Genomic DNA, 19,828 nt, shown 5'->3' on the forward strand with positions numbered 1-19,828 from the left:
TGAGGGAGACAAGTTCCCAAGAGACTGCTTATGCACTTGTAACTGGGCTCATCTCCTGGGTTCACCTATAGTTCATAACCTACTTGGTTTTGGGGTCTGAGATTTCCACAGTATTTCAGATTCTAAAAAAAAGTAATAAAAAAGAAATCATCACAAACCTTATGTTTCCTCTTGCCTTTGTTTGAAACTTTTTCTGAAGTTTGCTTCTGAGCCTCTCTTGTGTGCTTTTCTGGCACATTTTTCTTTTCCCCCTTGGGTGGCTCTGTTTCTTTGTAAGGCTTTCCTGGTATTCTAGTCAAGAGATTCAGGTCAATCTTCACAATAAGTGGATACCTGTCATCAGACTCACTGAGGGGCGAAAGGAGTTCCTTCTCTTCCATAGGAGAGAACATTCGTTGCCGGAAAAAACTATCTTCTTCCTCCACAGAGGAGGGCTTAACAGGAGTCCTGTTGCTGTCAGGGTACTTAGGAGTTTGTGAGGAAGGGGGAAGGCTCTCGCTTTCATCCGAATCTGAGGACGAGGTATCTGTGTCTATGATTTCCCGTGACTTCTGGGAAGGTTTACTTGTTGACTTATATTTCTTTTTCTCTGCTGTAGGCCGAGGAGAAGATTTGGACTCTTTTTTTATATTGGGTTTCCTTGAGCCTTTGGTGGCTGCTTTGTGTCTACTGGAAGGGATGCTAGCAGCCATGTCCACAGGGGTCTCACTTTCTACCTTGAGCCCACCACGAGGCTCCTCGGCAGCGGCTTTCTCAGCTTTTTTCGGTTGCTTTTTGCCTACAGTTCTCCTCTGTGCGGTGCTGTCACTTTGTGCAGGAGACTTCTGCCGGCTGCGCCCACTTTCCGATCCCTTTTGGACAGTTTTGGAGTCTCGTCCTGGAGTAGCAGAACTTGTTTCTTTCGGCCCACCCTGATCAGTGTAGCCACTCCCAGTGCCCTGCTCTCGGCCTTCTTTTTTGTAGCCTTGAGATGATGGGATGTTACTATCTACAGAGGAAGCTGGTGACACTTTATGTGGATTCACTTTATTCAACCAATTATCGAGTTGCCATTTGTTTGTTGGTGGTGGTTCAGGCTGAAAAACAGAAATACGTATGGCTTTCTCAATATTGAAGCTTTCTTCTTCACAAAGTCAAGGAAGAGGGGAAAAAATATGACTACGTTAACAAAAGCATGTGCTGTTCAAAGTTCTAAGACCAAAGCATAGGGTGAAATATTGACCATTAGCTCTAACAGTTCAAGTAAACTTAAAATACTGCATGTGACCTTTATTATATATTTCTGTAGAGTTTAGCTTGAAAGGAATTACTGAAAATGATTATATACTCATAATTGTTCTAATAAAACATTGTAGTATCTTAAAAGAAAACAAAAACAAAAATACTGAATGCCCGTTGTTTACACCTGTAATTGTAGCGACTCAGGAGGCTAAGATCTGAGGATGGCGGTTCAAGGCCATCCCAGGCACAAAAGTCTGCGAGACTCTTATTTCCAATTAACCACTAGAAAACTAAAAGTGGCTCAAAGGGGAAGGCCTTGATCTAAAGAGCTCAAAGACAATGTCCAGGCCCAAAGTTCAAGCCCCAAGACCAACAACAACAAAAAGATTATGTATTGAACTTAATTCCAAGAGGTAAACAATGCAAGTAACAAGAAAGCTTTGTAATTTCACTATATATGTATATGTAAATATAGAGATAATATATAAATATATAATCTCATTGTATTCAGAATAACTAAAAAATGTGAATTCTGATACTGAGACATAAAGAACTAAAGGTCAACATAAAGACCAATATGCAATAGGTAATATGAACTTAAAACAGCTGGGGGGCCGGGAATGTGTGCCAGAATACCACCTTAGTTTCCTCCTCACCTCCGGAGACGCACTCTGGGATGGCTCATTTGCCTCACTGTCACTGGAACTACTTTCACTCTCTGAGTCAGATCCAGAGCTGCTTTCAGATCCACTGTGGCTGCTAGAATCTTCCCTGGAGTTATCTGCTCCTTCACTATTATGATGGGAAGGTTCAGAGTTACTAAGGGAGACAAAACATAAAATGACCAAATGATTCTTTTACAGTAGCAAAAGGGAAATGAATTCAAATTTGAAAAGTAATTTTATTTACAGTCTTTACATAAGTTGTTATAATTCTAGGAACCTAGACTTCATTATAAATAAAACACATTTTCCTTTAAATGTTTCTTACGTTAGTTGGCAAAGTGGCTTATTTCTGTAATCATTAGGAATTTAGGAGGCTGAGATCAAAATTGAGGCTTAAGATCAGTTTGTTCATGAGATCCCATTTCAAACAACAGAAATGGATGTACGACTGTGATCTCAGTTACACAGGAAATTTAAATAAAAACCATAGCTTCAACTGGCCTGCGCCAAGAAAAGAAGACTGAAAGTATGGCTCAGGTGATAAGATGACTGACTGTCTAGCAAGTAAAAAGCCCTCAGTGCCTCTCATGTGCTATCTAGGTATTATTGTGAAAATAAGTAATTTAGATAGCATAGAATTAATTTAGTTTAAGTGGACAGTTTAATGATTTTTAACTTACAGAAATGTATGCTTAGGATCACAATTGACCATACTTATTTTATTATTTTTGTTTTTGTCAATTATGGGGCTTAAACTCAGGGCTTTGATCACTATCCCTGATCTTTTTTGCTCAAAGTTCGCACTCTACCATTTTGAGCCAGAGCACCACTTCTGGTTTTCTGGTGGTTCTGGAGATAAGGGTCACCCTCCCAGGGCTGGCTGCAAACTGTGATCCTCAGATCTCAGCCTCCTGAGTTGCTATGATTACAGGTATAAGTCACTGGTGCCCAGATATGCATATTTTATATACAACTACAAAGTTAATTAGATTAACTTTAGTACTTCAAATAAAACAGAAAATAAAAAGAAACTTACCTTCCTGGTGTACTCCTTGGCATTGTCTTATCACAATCCTACAGTTAAAATATAAGAAGGAAATTTGTGAAAGAATAATACTTGCTTAATATAAATATCTGAATTCTTCAAAAAAAATGGCTTCTTTAACATGGATCAGTGTTAATATAAAATAATATAATAAAAATATGAATAAAACTAATACACTACTTTAGGGGTTGGGAGTTTGGCCTACTGGTATAGTATCTGCCCAGCATGCATAAAGACCCAGGTTTGATTCCTTAGTACCACATATATAGAAAAAGCTAGTAGTGGTACTATGGCTCAAATGCTAGAGCTCTAGCCTTGAGAAAGCCCAAGGATAGTGCTTAGGCCAAGTTGGAGACCCAGGACTCACCAAAAAAAAAAAAAAAAAAAAAAAAAAAAGTGCTCTATTTTAAGCTAAAGAGTAATTGAAATGCTAGGATAAGTTTTTTTTTTTTAAGTTTCTTAATATTTTTTGTTAATAACCTGCTTCATGAGTACATTCTGACCCACAATACATTTTAAGAAAAAGTCAATGTTTTTTATTGTAATTAATAGAAGGGTTACAGTTATATTCGCCAGATAGAAGGTGCATTACTTCACATACCTTGATACCCCTTATCATGTGTCTCCACTTTCCTCCTCCCACCCCCTCCCAATCATCTTGTTTTCCCCCTTTCTTTTCCTATTTCAAATAAACAAATAAACGTATATACAATATACCAGATAACAAGGTAAGATACTGTAACAATATAAGAATAACCAAGGGACAGCAAAAGAGCTAAGAAATAACATTATACATTAAGAACAACAATCATACATTATGTAGCTCTTGTTTCCATTTTCTGGAGGTCCTTTCATTTAGCCTCATCTTATGTGGCCTTATGTATCTAGGTCAATTTTTTTTTAAAATAAGGCAAGTTAAAAGAGCAGAACTAGGTACCAGTGACTTAATCCTTATGCCTATAACCCGAACTACTCCAGAGGTTGAGATCTGAGGATAGAGGTTTAGAGGAAGCAGGAGCAGACTTACCTACCATTAGCCAATAAAAAGCTTAAAGTAGAGATGTGGCTCAATTACTAGTATGAGAGATAAACTCAAGTGAGTTCAAGGCCCTGAGTTCCAGACCCAGTGCCAGCACACACATAAAAGAGCAGAAAATTACAACATTCTAATCCAAAAAGCTTATAAAAAATTTATTTTATATAAATGGGCCATAAATCTATTACTCAATCGTCTTATAAAACATGAATGAAAATTATGTGTGAAGCTGTTAAAACTACATAGGACACAAACCTGCTCCCCATCGCTGTCTTCACTGCTGCTTAGTTTTAAGTCATCTTTTAACATACTAGAAGGAAAAAGCAAAAAGGAATATTATTATTCTTGGAACAGTTTATCATGGTATAACCAAGTATTAAATCTGAATAATTCTACCAATGACCAGGCATTAATGGCTTATTTGTGATCCTGGTAAATCAGGAGGCTGAGATCTGAAGATTGCGAGATTCAAAAACAGCCCAGGCAGGAAAAGTCTGTGAGACTCACCAAAAAGTCAGAAAATAGAGCTGTGACTCGAGTGGTAGAGTGCCAGTCTTCAGTGGGAAAAACTAAAGAATAGTGAACCCAAGGCTTCATACATGCTAAGCAAGCACTCTACCACTCAAACTACGTTCCCAGTCCCACAGGCACATTAAAAAAAAAAAGTGGTGTTTGGTTCACATAGTAAAAATGAGCAAGGAAAGAATTTAACCATGTTATCGTGGCTTAATGGTAGAGCTGCCTAACAAATGTAAGGCCAAGTTCAGTCTGAAGAAGCACCACACACAGAGACACAGACATACACATACATATCTAATTCTAAATATCCAATTCTAAACAATTCATAAGCTCTAAACTTAATTTTATCTCCAATGTTCCATAAAGAAAGATTGCTATGGGCCAGGAGCATGGCCTAAGGACTGAGTGATTGCCTATCATGCACAAAGTTCTGAATTCAATTCCTTGGTACCACATACACAGAAAAGGCCAGAAGTGGTGTTGTAGCTCAAATGATAGCATGCTAACCTTGAGAAAGCCCAATGACAGTACCCAGGTCCTGAGTTCAAGTCTCAGGACTGGCAAAAAAAAAAAGAAAACGAAAAAGATTTATACAATTGCTAAATAGGTAATTGTCAATACCTTAATTATTACTTTTATTTAATTTTTATTATAAAGGTTACAGATACATCAGTCAGGTAGAGTATATTTCCTTTTAGACAATGTCACTCCTTCCCTCACTCTTTCCTAGTGTTTTCTTCCCATCTCCACCCATAATTTGTATTGTCATCACAGTGTCTAATGGAATACCACTGCTGCATTTGTCCCTCCATTTCTGGGCCATCTCCCTTACCCTTTGAAAAACAGATAAACAAGGGAAAAAAAAAACAAAACAAAAACAGCAACAAAGAAAAACCTTCATGGGCTGGGCACTGTAATCCTAGCTACTCAGGAGGCTGAGATCTGAGGATCATGGTTCAAAGCCAGCCTGGGCACAAAAGTCCGTGAGACTCTTATGTCTCCAATGAACCACCAGAAAACTGGCTCTGTGGCTCAAGTGGTAGAGCGTAGCCTTAAGCTGAAGAGCTCAAGGAGAGCACCCAGACTGAGAGTTCAATCCCCATGACTTACCAAAAAAAAAAAAAGGAGAAAAAGAAAAAAGAAAAACTTATTGGCTGGGAGCATGGGCTATGGTAGAGTGCTTGCCTAGCATACATGAACTCCTACGTTGATTCCTTGTTACTACATACACAGAAAAAGCCAGAAGTGGTGCTGTGGCTCAAATGATAGAGTGCTAGCCTTGAGAAAGTCCAGGACAGTGCCCAGGCACTGAGTGTAAGTCCCTGGCAAAAAAAAACCAAAACACTTGTTGTTTCCATTTCATGGATTTCATTTCAATAAATACTACTTTTTATGATCAGATGGATATTGACATATCTGTGTTCCCCTCCAAAGAGCCAAAGTTATACTTCAGAAATGCCCAGCAAGACAAAAGTACCTTCTATGGAAATAACAGTTTAAGGTGAGAAATTTGCAGAAACCAATTTTTGTGAGTGTGTGTGTGTGTGTGTGTGTGTGTGTGTCCCCATCCTAGGGCTTAAATTCAGGGACTGGGTACTATTCCTGTCTTTTGTTTTGCTCAAGGCTAGCAATCTATCATTTCTTTGAGCCACAGTTCCACACCTGGTACCATTTTCGTTTTTTTGTTGTTGTTTTGTTTTTGTTTGGGTTTTTTTTTTTTTTTGGGTAGTAAAGACAAGAGTCTCATGTGAATTAATGCACCTTCTATCTGGCAAATATCATGTAACCCTTTTATTAATTACAATAAAAAACAAAATAAAATTAAATTAAAAAAGAACTTAAAACAAACAAACAAAAAAAAGTCTAACGTGAATTTCAGACACACACACACAAAAAAAGTCTCACAGACTTTCAGATTTCAGCCTCTTTGAGTAGCTAAGACTACAAGGATAACCATTTGTTCCTGACTCTTTAAATCAGTTTTAAACACACACACAGTTTCTATAAGCTGACAGTTTATGGTATTGTTTCTGAAGATAAAATTACATATTTCTATTTTCTTTGAAGCTAAAAAATCAAAACAAACTTTAAAACCAAAAGTAACAAACAACAAAACACTCCTTTAAAAAAAATTTAACACAAAGTTTAGAAGAGAAATGCAACTAGAAAAATATTTAATTTCTCATTACTAGTAGTTCCATTACCTTTCCTTTTTAAATTTCATCGATCTTCAATTAGTAGGAAGGAAATCTTCTTTCATTCCAATAACTATTTGTACTATCCCTCAATGTTTAAGCTGCATTTCTAAATCTGACCCCCAATTCCAAGAATTACACAAAATATCACCTGGAAATAAAGTAACCAGATGGATATAAAATTATAGAAGGTGATTTAAACTGGCTCAATTAAATCAGATGGAAAAAAAAAGAAGAGTTTTCCTTTGGACAAGGGCTGAGTGCATCTGTATGACTGGTTTCCTGTAAGGAAATATACCAACTTGTGAGTTCTCTCAGCCCTTATGATTTAATAATGGCAACTCAATGAAACTGTTTACATAAGTGAATATGTCAAAGCTTTCACCAGACTGCCCCATGTCCTGAATGCTTTTGTTCCCTCAGCAACTAAAGCAATGGGCACATACATGGTAGGCAGCATTCATTCTTTGTATATATCTAATGAATTTTTCAGTAGTATAGATCTTCATATATTTTCACTCTCAATTCTTCTCTTTGTTCAGCTAAAGAAGATACCAGTCTAAAGTCATCAGTATAGTTTGAGTATAGCAAAGAAAGCTGGATTTGTGGCCATTTATTCTTTTTGCTTTCATTCTCTTTTCTTTTCTTTCTTTTTTCTTTTTTGCCAGACTTGGAGACTGAACTCAGGCCTGGACACTGTCCCTAAGCTTCTTTGCTCAGGGCTAGCACTCTCCCACTTGAGCACTACTTCTAGCTTTTTCTATTTATGTGATACCAAGGAATTGAATCCAGGGCTTCATACATGCTAGGCAAGCACTCTACCACTAAGCCACATTCCCAGCCCCTGTGGCCACTTTTTTTTTTTGTTGGTCGTGGGGCTTGAACTCTGGACCTGTGCATTGTCCCTGAGCTCTTCAGCTTAAAGCTACTGCCCTATCCCTTGAGCCACAGCTCCACTTCCAGTTTTCTGGTGATTAATTGGAGATGAGTCTCATGGGCTTTGTAGTGCCCAAGCTGGCTTTGAACCACGATCCTCAGATCTCAGCCTCCTGAGAAGACAGCACCTGACTCCTGTGGCCATTTTCTTTAGAACCTTATCAGTAAAGTGTGTGGTCTCTAGAATTCAAGTAGTGATCCTTTATGCTGGAATTTATTATCATCTAAAGATCCTACTCTATTACCCTGTGATACATATTCCTGTTTCTCCTACAAAATAAAACAATACAAACTATGTTGCTTTAATATACAATGTTTCCTGGCTATATGAAAAGCATAGTAGGAAAAAATACTATTTTAAAAGATAATTCTTAAGCTGGCACAGTGGCTCACATCTGTAATCCTAGCTACTCAAAAGGCTCAGATCTGAGGATTAAGCCAGCCCTGGCACAAAAAGACTAGAGATTCTTATCTCTAGAAACTGGGAAGCGGGACTTGGTTCAAAGATAGGGCAGTAGCCTTGAACTGAAGAGTTCAGGGACATAGCCTAGGCCCAGGTTGAGTTCAAGCCCCATGACTCACAAAAAAATAAAATTCTTTCAACCAGGCACTGATGGCTCATGAAGACTGAGGTTCAAAGCCAGCCTGGGCATGAAAGTTCCTGAAGCTCTTATCACTATTTAACCACCAGAAAACCAGAAGTGGCACTATGGCTCAAATGGTAGAGCTCTAGCCTTAAGCTGACAGCACCCAGGTCCAGGCCCTACAACTGACCCAGAAAAAAATATATATATTGGGCCAGGAGGGTAGCCTAGTGATAGAGTGCATGCATGAAGACCCAGGTTCAATCCCTCAGTACCACATACATAGAAAAAGCCAGAAGTGGTGCTGTGGCTCAAGTGGCAGAGTGCTATCCTTGAATAAAAAGTGTCCAAGGAGGGGCTGGGAATTTGGCCTAGTGGGAAGAGTGCCTGCTTAGCAGGCACAAAGACCTGGGTTCGATTCCTTGGTACCACATATGTAGAAAAGACCAAAAGTAGAGCTGTGGCTCAAGTAGTAGAGCTCTAGCCTTGAAGAAAGCCCAAGGACAATGCCCATGCCCTGAGTTCAAGCCCCAGGACTGGGGGGTAGCGGGGAGAGCTGGAAAGCTGGGCATGGATGGCTCACACCTATAATCCTAGCTACTCAGGAGGCTGAGAGCTGAGGATCAAGGTTCAAAGCCAGCCCAGGCACAAAAGGACCTGAGACTCTTATCTCTAATTAACCTCTAGAAAACAGAAAGTATGGCTTAGTCAAGGCTAGGGCAATAGCCTTGAACTGAAGAGCTCTGGAACAGTGTCCAGGTGAAGTTTAAGCTCCATGACCCACATAAAAATAAAAACAAATGAAATTTTAAAAAATTAAAAAGACATATATCTATATTCTTTCATAGAAACAGAGGGACAAAAGGTGAAAAAATGCAGCAGTGGTGCTCACTAGACACCATGCTGAAAACTATACAACATATTGGTGAGGATGAGAGGAGAAAACTGGCAGTGAGGGAAGGGGTGAATGTCCAAAAAGAGTCCTCTGTACATAACCCTTATAATAATAATTTTTAAAAAAGAAAAAAAAAAAAACACCAAAAACCTTTTTTTCACAGAACTGGGACTTGAATCCAATGCTGTGGGCCTGATAGGCAAATGCACTAACACTTGAGTCATGGCCTCCAACCAGTTATGCTTTAGTTAGTTTTCAGAAGGATCTTGTGTTTTTGTCCAGAGTCAGGGTCAGACTTTGATTTCTCTGCCTATCTATCTATGCTCCTGCAGTAAAACCTAGTCCACAACTTCATTATTAAATATGAACAATGAAAAGAGACACAACCAAGCTGGGTGCCAGTGGCTCCTGCCTGTCATCCTAGCTACTCAAAAGGCTGAGATCTGAGGATCGGGGTTTGAACCCAACCCAGGCAGAAAAATCTGTGAGACTCTTTATGTCCAATTAATCACAGAAAAAGCCAGAAGTGGTGCTGTGGCAAAAGGAGCCCCGGGACAGTACCCAGGCCCAGAGTTCAAACCCCAGGATCAGCAAAAAAATAAAAATAAAGGGCTGGGAATGTGGGTTAGTGGTAGAGTGCTTGACTAGCAGGCACGAAGCCCTGGGTTTTATTCCTCAGTATCACATAAACAGAAAAGGCTGGAAATGGTGCTATGGCTCTAAGTGGTAGGGTGCTAGCCTTGAACAAAAGCAGCTCAGGGACAGTGACCAAGTCCTGAGTTCAAGCCCTAGGACTGGCCAAAAAAAATAGGGCTGAGGATGGGCTCATGGTGAAGCACTTGCCTATCATACGCAAGGCCCTGAGTTTGTTGTTCAGAAGCATTAAAGTAAATATATACAAAAAATATTTCTACATATCACTTAGTATATTCAAATATTACAGATAACTTTAGCCCAAAAGACAAATCATTAAACAATAAACTTACGATTTTGACTGGTGCCCATTTGAAGTTTTAGCAGAAGGGTTGTATCTTTCTAGAACAAAAACAATGTAGAAATGAGAAACTTAATTGGACTATTTAGAATGCAAAATATTTACCCATAAAGTCACAACAGGCCGGGTGGGGTGGCTCATGCCTGTAATCCTAGCTACTCAGGAGGCTGAGATCTAAGGATTATGGTTCAAAGCCAGCCTGAGCAAATAAGTCCATGAGATTCTTATATCTCCAATGAACCACAAGAAAACTAGACATGGCTCTGTGGCTCAAGCGGTAGAGCGATAGCCTCAAGTTGAAGAGCTTAAGGACAGCACCCAGACTCAGAGTTCAATCCCCATGATCAACCAAAAATTGAGAGGAAAAAAAAAAAGTCACAACAGTTTAATTCTTCAGCCCTCAAATTGGCAACATATTCAAGCCTAACAATGTGGCATGTGGTGGAGAGAATCATGCTCACTATAAACTTACACAATCCTCTTGGAAAGTAATGTGATAATATTATCAATACTTTTATCTATGTTGCTACTGACATACCTGACAGGTATATTTGGTATATCTGAAAAGTCACACATTGATATACATGAATTTTATAATGGAATAGTTTTAAAAGCAAAAACTGAAAATAAATGTCCATCAGTAGAAGACTAGTTAAATAAGGTATGATACTTTCATATAGAAACAGTGTACTTTAGGGGCCGGGAGTTTGGCTTAGTGGTAGAGTGCTTGCCTAGCATGCATGAAGACCCAGGTTCGATTCCTCAATACCACATATATAGAAAAAAAGCCGGAAGTCGTGCTGAAGCTCAAGTGGTAGAGCTCTAGCCTTGAGAAAGTCCAAGGACAGTGCTCAGGCCCTGAGCTCAAGCCCAGGATTGGCAAAAAAAAAAAAAAAAAGAAAAGAAACAGTGTACTTTATACTGAAAACTAGAGTTAAAATAAGTTCCGTGAAGGCCACAAGGTATTAAGAGTAGATGTAGCTCATTGATCTCATCTGTTATAGTTAGCTTTGGGAAGAGAAAATGGGAATGTGGTAGAATATGACACATTCTTTAAAAAAAGAGAAAATTTAAATATTCTTATCTATAGCTAGCTATTCTCTGCATATCAACAACAGCTAGGCTCCCATAATCCAGGCTATTTCGAGGTAAGAGGATCAAAAGTTTGAGACCAGTCTGGGCTTAGGTAACAAAATCCTGTCTTAAGAACAATTTTTTTGAAAAAGCTCAGTTCAAGGGGTAGAACTGCCCAGCATGCAGGCCCAAGGTCCTGGCTTCAATTTGCATCATCACCAAAAAACCAAAAATAATCAAATTTACCCCCCCCCCAAAAAAAATCAACAACAAAACTCAGTGTCAAGTTTCTTTTTTTCTATAACAATAGCTGCAAGACAGCACTAAAATGGATAATTTAGACACTTCCACATTTCATTTTCCCACCTACCTTAAAACTGATTATGTCTACCTTACTTAAGAGGTTATTTGCAAAATAATCTGAGTTGTTTGGCAAAGTTAAGACATTGCAATGTTTCCTGACCTTATTATTCTACAGATATTCTTGGGACCATATATAAATCCCCTAAAGATATCTTCTACTCAAGTTCTTCAGAGAGATCATTTGTAGAAGACAACAAACCAGAAGATGCAGAAAAAGGGAATACCCAGGCATAGGAAGAGCCATGGCCAGGAAAAGTGACTCATTTTTGTCTGGAGTACTGACATCATAGAAGCAAGAAGCTCCACAAAGTACGAAGAAAGAAAAATGGCTCTTGAGCTGAAGAGGTCTCCATTAACCTGAATTAATGAACTGTCAAATATTAGTCTAAATTATAACATTTACTTTCATTTCTAATAACCTGTAACTTTTTGATTCTTTAAGCAAACTAAGATTTAGCATCTCAACCCATTATCACTTAGCAACCACAAAATTAGAGTAAGACACACACAAAAATTGTTTAGAGCAACGTAAGCCAAGGCCATGTGAATCAAATGGTCAATAAAGAGCTCAACTTTGAAAAACCAGAGGAAAACAAATACTCACTTTGTTCTCCAGGGCCAAAATTGGACTGTTGAGACTCCTAAGAAAGGAGAACATAAAGTTACACAAAATAATATCAAGAGAAGTGTTCATTTAGTGGCAAATGCTCTAAACTGAACACAAATTATTCAAGTACAGAAAAAGAAACTTTAAGCCACCTAATAGTCTTGTCATTATTTATTTCTTTTCAATAACATTCATGGTACTAATAACCTAATTTAGAGGCCTAAAGAATAAGTTCGTGAGGGCCGAGAGTTTGGCCTAATGGTAGAGTGCTCGCCTAGCATGCACGAAAAGCTGGGTTCGATTCCTTGAAACCACATACTTAGAAAAAGCCAAAAGTGATGCTGAGGCTCAAGTGGTCGAGTTCTGACCTTGAGAAAAATCCAAGGACAGTCCTCAGGCCCTGAGCTCAAGCCCAGGACTGGCCAAAAAAAAAAATAATAATAAGTTCGTGATTTAAAAAATATGCTTGAGTCGGGAACCAGTGGTTCGTGTCTGTAATCCCACGTACTCAGGAGGCTGAGATCTGAGAACTGCAGTTTGAAGTCAGCCTGGGTAGGAAAATCTGTGGGACTCTTATTTCCAATTAACCAGCAAAAAAGCTGAAATGGAGCTGTGGCTCAAGTGGTAGAGTACTATCTTCGAACAAAAAAAGCACAGGGACAACACCCAAGACCATTGAGTTAAAGCCCCAGTGATGACACAAAGATGTACGTATGCTTGGACTCTGAGTTCAAGCCCTGGCCCTAGCATTAAAAAAAATATCCAAAACTTTGGGAATAGCTGAGCACTGCCAGTGGCTCATGCCTATAATCCAAGGTACGTGAGAGGACAAGAATGGAGAATTCAGGTTACCAGGCAGCTCAAGCAAAAAAAAAAAAAAAAAAAAAAGGTATGAGCCAGGAGCTGGTGGTGGCTCAAGCCTGTAAACCCTAACTTCTCAGGAGGCTGAGATCTGAGGATCATGGTTCAGAGCCAGCCTAGGTAGGGAAATCCGTAAAACTCTTACCTCCAATAACCTACTCAGGAAAAGCTGGAAGTGCTGCTACTCAGGGACAGTGCCCAGGCTAGAGTTCAAGCCCCAGGATTGGCACAAAAACAAAACAAAACAAAACAAAAAAACAGTTGAAATCCTTCAACCCAAAGCTGGGTACAGTGGTATACAACTGTCATCCTAAGGTACACAGAAAGCTGAGATTGGTCTATGGTTCCAAGATAGTGCAGACAGAAAAGTCTATCTAGGCCAGGAGTTTGGCCTAGTGGTTAAAGTGCTTGCCTAGCATGCATGAAGACCCGGGTTCGATCCCTTGGTACCACATATATAGAAAAAAAAGCCGGAAGTGGTGCTGAGGCTCAAGTGGTAGAGCTCTAGCCTTGAGAAAGTCCAAGGTCAGTGTTCAGGCCCTGAGCTCAAGCCCAGGACTGGCAAAAAAAGAAAAGTCTATCTAAAAGGGATGCTGGAAAAGGTGGCAGGTACCTGTGGTCCTAACAACAATGGGAAATGGAAACGTATGTGAACTGCGGCACAGGCAGTAGACTCATTTCTTAGACCTTGTTTCAATGGAAGATAAGGCTGATGGTTTCACTAAATGGTACTTCACCAATCTAGCAAATATAAGGCTGTGAGTTCAACCATCTAGTACTGTCAAAAGCAAGGGAGAAATTGAGGAAAGGAGAGAGGAAAAGGGCGATGCTGAAAGTACCACAATATATGATCTCAACTCCAACTGAGATCCCTAGTTAACAAAAACAGCATGATAGTGGTGCAAAACCAGACATGTATACCAATGGAGCAGAACAGAAGACCCAGAAATCGATCCACCCTATTAGAGCCATCAGATTTTCAATAGGAAGGTCAAATGCATATATTGGAGAAAAAACAAGTCTCTTCAACAAATAGTGTTAGCAAAACAGAATATCCACACGTGGAAGACTGAAAGTAGAGCCTTATCTCACCCTAACAAAAACCAATTCCAGTGGATCAAAGACCTCAATGTAAGACCTGGAACTTTGAAAACAGCTATGGAAAAACCCCGGAAGATATAGCCATAGGCCACAACTTCCTGAACAGGATTCTAATTGCTCAAGAGATAAGAGAGAGGATTGATAAATGGGATTTCATCAAATTAAAAGATTCTGCATGTTCAAATGAAACAATTACCAGTATAAAGAGATGGCATACAGAATAAGAGAAACGTTGCCAGATATTTCCTCTATTCAGTAGAGGATTAATATATACAGAATACATAAAGAGTTCAAAAATCAACACTTAAAAAAAAACACCCAATCAATAAATGGGCAAATAAATAAAACAATTCTCAAGAACAAATGGCTAATATGTGAAAAAAAGTTTAATATCTTTAGTCATAAAGGAAATCTGGGAAAAATAACTGAAGCTGAGAGACAGTGACTCACATCTGTAATTCTAGCTATTTAGGAGGCTGATATTGGAGAATTGCAGTTCAAACCCAGCTCTGGCAAGAAAGTCTGTGAGACTCATCTCCAATTAATCACCACCAGAGTTGTGTGGCTCAAGTGGTAGAGCAGTAGTTTGAGCACAAAAGACCCAAATCCCATGTTCAAGCCTGAGGACACACACAGTCATACACACACACACACACACGCACGCACGCACGCACGCATTCAAGGACTGAGATGATGCTACAGACTTAGCTGATGGTATATGTAGCACGCAAGTCCTGGGTTCCATCCCTAGCACCAAAAAAAAAAAAAAAAAAAAGTCCTGGAAGAACTCCAAAATCATCTGTCAAACAGGAAACATACAAAAGAAGTAAACATTGTAGCCAGCTCGGTGGCTCGGGCCTGTAATCCTAGCTAGTCAGGAGGCCAAGATCTAAGAATCAAGGTTCCAAGCCAGCCCAGGCACAAAAGGACCTGAGACTCTCCAATTAACCTCTAGAAAATGGGAAGTGGGGCTTGGCTCAAGGGTAGGATGGTAGTAGCCTTGAGGTGAAGAGCTCAGGGACAGTACCTTGGTCATGGGGCTTGAACTCTGGGCCTCGGTGCTGTCCCTGAGCTCATCAGCTCAAGGCTAGTCCTCTACCACTTGGAGCCACAGCACTACTCATGTTTCCTGGTGGTTAATTTGGAGATTTTCATTCCTGGGTTGGCTTTGAACTGTGATCCTCAGATCTTAGCGTCTTGAGCAGCTAGGATTACAGGCATGAGCTACCAGCACCCAGCTTGGATCCCATTTTTATGAAAGGCTAAAGAAATAAAACACTTAAGTACAGTGACACAAAACATCCAGAAATACAATGGGATAGTGATAAGAATAAAGTAGACATGAAGGAATCAGGGGTGATTAAAAAATATCCTTCTCAAGGGTAGGGTGGTAGCCTTGAGCTGAAGAACTCAGGGACAGCACCCAGATTGAGTTCAAGCCCCATGACCCACAATAAACAAACAAACAAATAAAATATCCTAATTGTTGATTATGATGATGGTTATACAGATACATATCAGAACTCAAGATTGCACATTAACTATAGGTACATTTTATATGTAGAAATAAAGCTGATTTATAAAATAAGCAAGGGCCAGGAGCGTGGCCTAGTGGTAGAGTGCTCACCTAGCATGCACGAAGCCCTGGGTTCAATTCCCTGGAACCATATACACAGAAAAAGCCAGAAGCGGTGCTGTAGCTCAAGTGGCAGTGTGCTAGCCTTGAGCAAAAAGTGTCCAAGGAAAATGCCCTGAGTTCTGAGTTCAAGCCCCAGGACTGGCAAAAAAAAAAAAAAAAAAAAAAAAAAAAAAAAGCCTTAAAATAAGCAAGTAGTATAGTACATTAGTAGAAAGTTATATCTCTACCTCATATTGCTCAGAAAGACAATTCTGCATAAAAACAAACATATAGTGGTATCTGACTATAATCCTAGCACTTGCGAAGCCTGGTGGGGGGCATACATGGCAACACCCTGTCTCAAACTACAGAAACCAAAAAAACACAAAAAGTAAAATGAAAACCAGAGATCAAAAAATTAGAGCATATGTTTATGACTCTGGGAGGAAAAGCTTCTTTAAGACATTAAAAATCTAGGGCCGGGAGTTTGGCCTAGTGGTTAAAGTGCTTGCCTAGCATGCCCGAAGACCCAGGTTCGATTCCTTGGTACCACACACATACAACAAAGCCGGAAGTGGTGCTGAGGCTCAAGTGGTAGAGCTCTAGCCTTGAGAAAGTCCAAGGACAGCGCTCAGGCCCTGAGCTGAAGCCCAAGACTGGCAAAAAAAAAAAAAAAAAAGACATTAAAAATCCAGGGCTGAGAGTTTGGCCTAGTGGTAGACTGCTTGTCTAGCATACATGAAGACCCGGATTTGATTCCTTGGTACCACATATATAGAAAAAAAGCTGGAAGGGGTGGGGGAAGGGAAATGGGGACAAAAATATGAGGTATCAATATATGTGAAGTAATGTACCTACCACCTGGCAAATGTAACTAATCCCTCTACAAATTACCCCAACAATAAAAAAAGAGAAAAAGAAAAAAAAGGAAAAAAATCCACCTGTGGCTCAGGTGGTAGAGTGCTAGCCTTGAGAAAGCCCAAGGACCATGCTCAGGCCCTGAGTTCAAGTCACAGGACTGGCAAAAAAAAAAAAAAAAGTAAAAAGACTTTAAAAATCCCAAGTTTGAAGGAAAAAAAAAAGGAATAGGTTTTATTCATTAAAAGTAAAGTGGGGATGCCAGGGGTTTAGCCTAGTGGTAGAGTGCTTGCCTATTATACAGGAAGACCTGGGTTGGATTCCTCAGTACTACATACATAGAATAAAGCTGGAAATGGTGCTAAGGCTCAAGTGGTAGAGCTCTAGCCTTGAGAAAGTCCAAGGACAGTGCTCAGGCCCTGCATTCAAGCCCCAGGACTGGCAAAAAAGAAAAAAAAGAGGAAAGCTAGCTGAGATCTTAGGACTGTGGTTCAAAGCCAGCCCAGGCAGAAAAAGTTCTGGTGGGACTCAACTCCAGCTGACCACTCAAAAACAGGAAGTGTGCTAGCTGAGAACAGAGGATCACTAACCACTAGAAAACTGTAAGTGGAGCTGTGGCTCAAGGGGTAGGGCTGTAGTCTTGACCTGAAGAGCTCAGGGACAGTGCCCAGGTCCAGGGATAGAGAGATAGCCTCAAGCTGAAGAGCTCAGGGACAACACCCAGGGCCATATTTCAAGCCCCCAAACCACCACCAACAACAACAAAAAGCAAGAATAAGTCAGGCACTGGTGGCTCATGCCTGTAATCCCACTTATTCATGAAGCTGAGATTTAAGGATCAGAAACACAGTTCAAAGCCAGCCTGGGCATGAAAGTCCCTGGAATTCTTATCTCCAATTAACCACCCAGAAAACCAGCAGTCATGTTGTGACTCAAAGTGGTCGAGTTCTAGCCTTGAGCAGAAGAGCTCAGGGACAGTGCCAAGACACTGAGTTCAAGTCCCATGACCAAACCAAACCAAACAAAACAAAACAAAAAGATAGCCCGGGTTCAATTCCCTAGGTATCACATATATAGAAAAAGTCCTAAGTGGTGCTATGGCTCAAGTGGCAGAGCACCAGCCTTGAGAAAGATTGGTACTTAATCGTATCATACACTGGTATGTATGTAAGGGACAATAAACAGGTAATGTTACAAATGGGTGACAACAGACTTCAAAGTGTATAATACTTTTTAATCAACAGTTTTGATTTGTTTTAAACCCTAAATAAACACATATACAAGAAGATGCACACACACAAAAGTCACTAAAGAAATGTTCACAGAAATGAAACCATATTAATGGGCAAATAAACTGGGATATAATTATACTTTAAAATCTCTATGTAAAGTTACACTATCTCTATATGTAGTAATATGGAAAGTTTCCTAAGGCTATTACTGACAATGATACATAACAATAGAAAGAAAATAAGTAAGGAAATGCTTATATGTAATGATTCCACACACATAATTACATATAAATGTATCTAAGTTCATATAAAAAGACTTGCAAAAGTACACATGAAAGAAGCTTTGGTGAGATGGAGAACAGGAATGAGGGAAAAGCTATAATTAGGAGCTCTGGTCAAATTCTCACAAAGAGAATTCATTTGTGTATTCTCTGAGTATAAATTTAACCTGAAAATTTTGAGGTTGGCTGGGAACTATTGTATTAGTCACAGAACATCTTCCTATAGTATAGTTTTAAGATCGTCATAAAGGGGTTCCTTAAAACAATGCTTTGAGAAGACCTGGCCATCTCTGGCCTAGAAAACTGTAATGCTTTGGAGTAATTATCAGTGTTCCTCCCCCAATACAGCCTGCCAAGCTTTCTTAAATACCTCAGTCCATGATGCCCTCTCTTCCATTACCTTGTCTGAATTTCTTCATAGCAGTTTTCACTTTCTGAACTTAGTTATCGTTTATCTAGTTCCCATCAGAATGGGAATGCAAGATAATTTTGAACTTACATTTTAGGTGAGCCATTTAGTGTTTTCTTATATTATTAAAGATAGAGTTTATTTACTTACCTTAGTTGGAAAAGGAAATTTGGAAGGCTCTGTTTTGCATGGTGTATGAATAGCCGTTAGAGGGGGAGGCCATGAATGCGTCATCTCCTGAAATGTAATTATTACAGTTTGTTTTCAACCAGGTCAAGGATTAAAAACTATATTGCTAAAAACCAGATTTGTATTTATAAATGCTGGTTTTATGGTTGCTCCTTTAAAATGATACTTATTTAGTCAATATCTACTAATAAAGCACAGCTGTGTGCAAGGCACTACGGGGCTGTTAATTGGATGGTAAATAAGCGCTCACTTGCTGTAAGGAATGTGCAGTTAGGATAAATTCTGAAGAGTTATAGAAATCGGCCTGTATCAAATACAAGGCACATAATAAAACACTACTAAAGAAGAGTTTGCTATGGGAATGGAGGGTTGAGAATAATGATAACAGCTAACATTTACTATGTTCCTTTAATTGATCCACACTATGCTAAGTATTTTGCTTGTCTGTTATTCACTTCTTACAATGCTATGATACAGATAACATTATTATTGTAGCTCTACTGAGAAATAAATCAAAAGTACAAAAAATACTTATTTAAGGTTATATATTTATAAAATAATGGACACACAGAATTTCATCCTAAGAAATCAGACAACATAGCCCACGAGCCGAGAAAACCAGAAAAGAGACTCCAGCAGCACATAAGGAGGGAAGCAGACAAGCAAAACCCTAAGTATGACTTCATTCAATGTCTTTTGCCTAATTATGTTATATATGTCCAAGTGAGGTCTGAATAAGGTAAAGAAGTATATATTAAAGAGCAGGGGAGGAAATGATGAGATTTAGAATAAGGTGGATTTTTTTTTTTAAAGGTGGTAGCTTATCTAGGAATTTATCTGATAGCTACAACCACACATTCCAGGGGCTTGCACTTGCAAAGTGGTGGGGAGGTGGGGAGGAAACAAAACAGGTATCCAACAGTACAGTATTTAATTAGCAGACATCCATACAATGAAACACCAAACAGCAGACGTTAAAATAAAAAACTGAACTGATATGAAATGGTATCCACAGTAACTAATACAAACAATAATTTATGTCCTAGTAATAATTAACATTGACTACCTTTGGACAACAGAATGAGGAAAGAGGGCAGGAACAGGGCATTTGATACAGTCTCTACTAGAACCTCTTAAAATAGTCA

General features: G+C 39.2%; 1 protein-coding gene across 9 annotated transcripts in view; it reads right to left on the minus strand.

The window, feature by feature from the left end:
- Aff4 (ALF transcription elongation factor 4) overlaps positions 1-19,828 on the minus strand; it is a 71,621-nt gene that overhangs the window by 20,295 nt on the left and 31,498 nt on the right. For 7 of the 9 annotated variants that reach the window (XM_090320767.1, XM_090320768.1, XM_090320769.1 and 4 more), the window contains 7 exons: positions 18,645-18,731; positions 12,132-12,168; positions 10,083-10,131; positions 4,223-4,277; positions 2,923-2,960; positions 1,878-2,040; positions 159-1,076 (listed from right to left, as the gene is read on the minus strand). In XM_090320767.1, coding sequence (XP_090176893.1) covers positions 159-1,076; positions 1,878-2,040; positions 2,923-2,960; positions 4,223-4,277; positions 10,083-10,131; positions 12,132-12,168; positions 18,645-18,731 — 1,347 coding nt within the window. The remainder of the gene's footprint in view (positions 1-158; positions 1,077-1,877; positions 2,041-2,922; positions 2,961-4,222; positions 4,278-10,082; positions 10,132-12,131; positions 12,169-18,644; positions 18,732-19,828) is intronic. The other 2 variants (XM_090320770.1, XM_090320773.1) reach the window with 2 other exon arrangements.

Source organism: Megascapheus bottae, chromosome 29, assembly GCF_031878675.1.
Source record: "Megascapheus bottae isolate mThoBot1 chromosome 29, mThoBot2.hap1, whole genome shotgun sequence".
In the NCBI taxonomy this organism is placed as follows: Eukaryota; Metazoa; Chordata; class Mammalia; order Rodentia; family Geomyidae; genus Megascapheus; species Megascapheus bottae.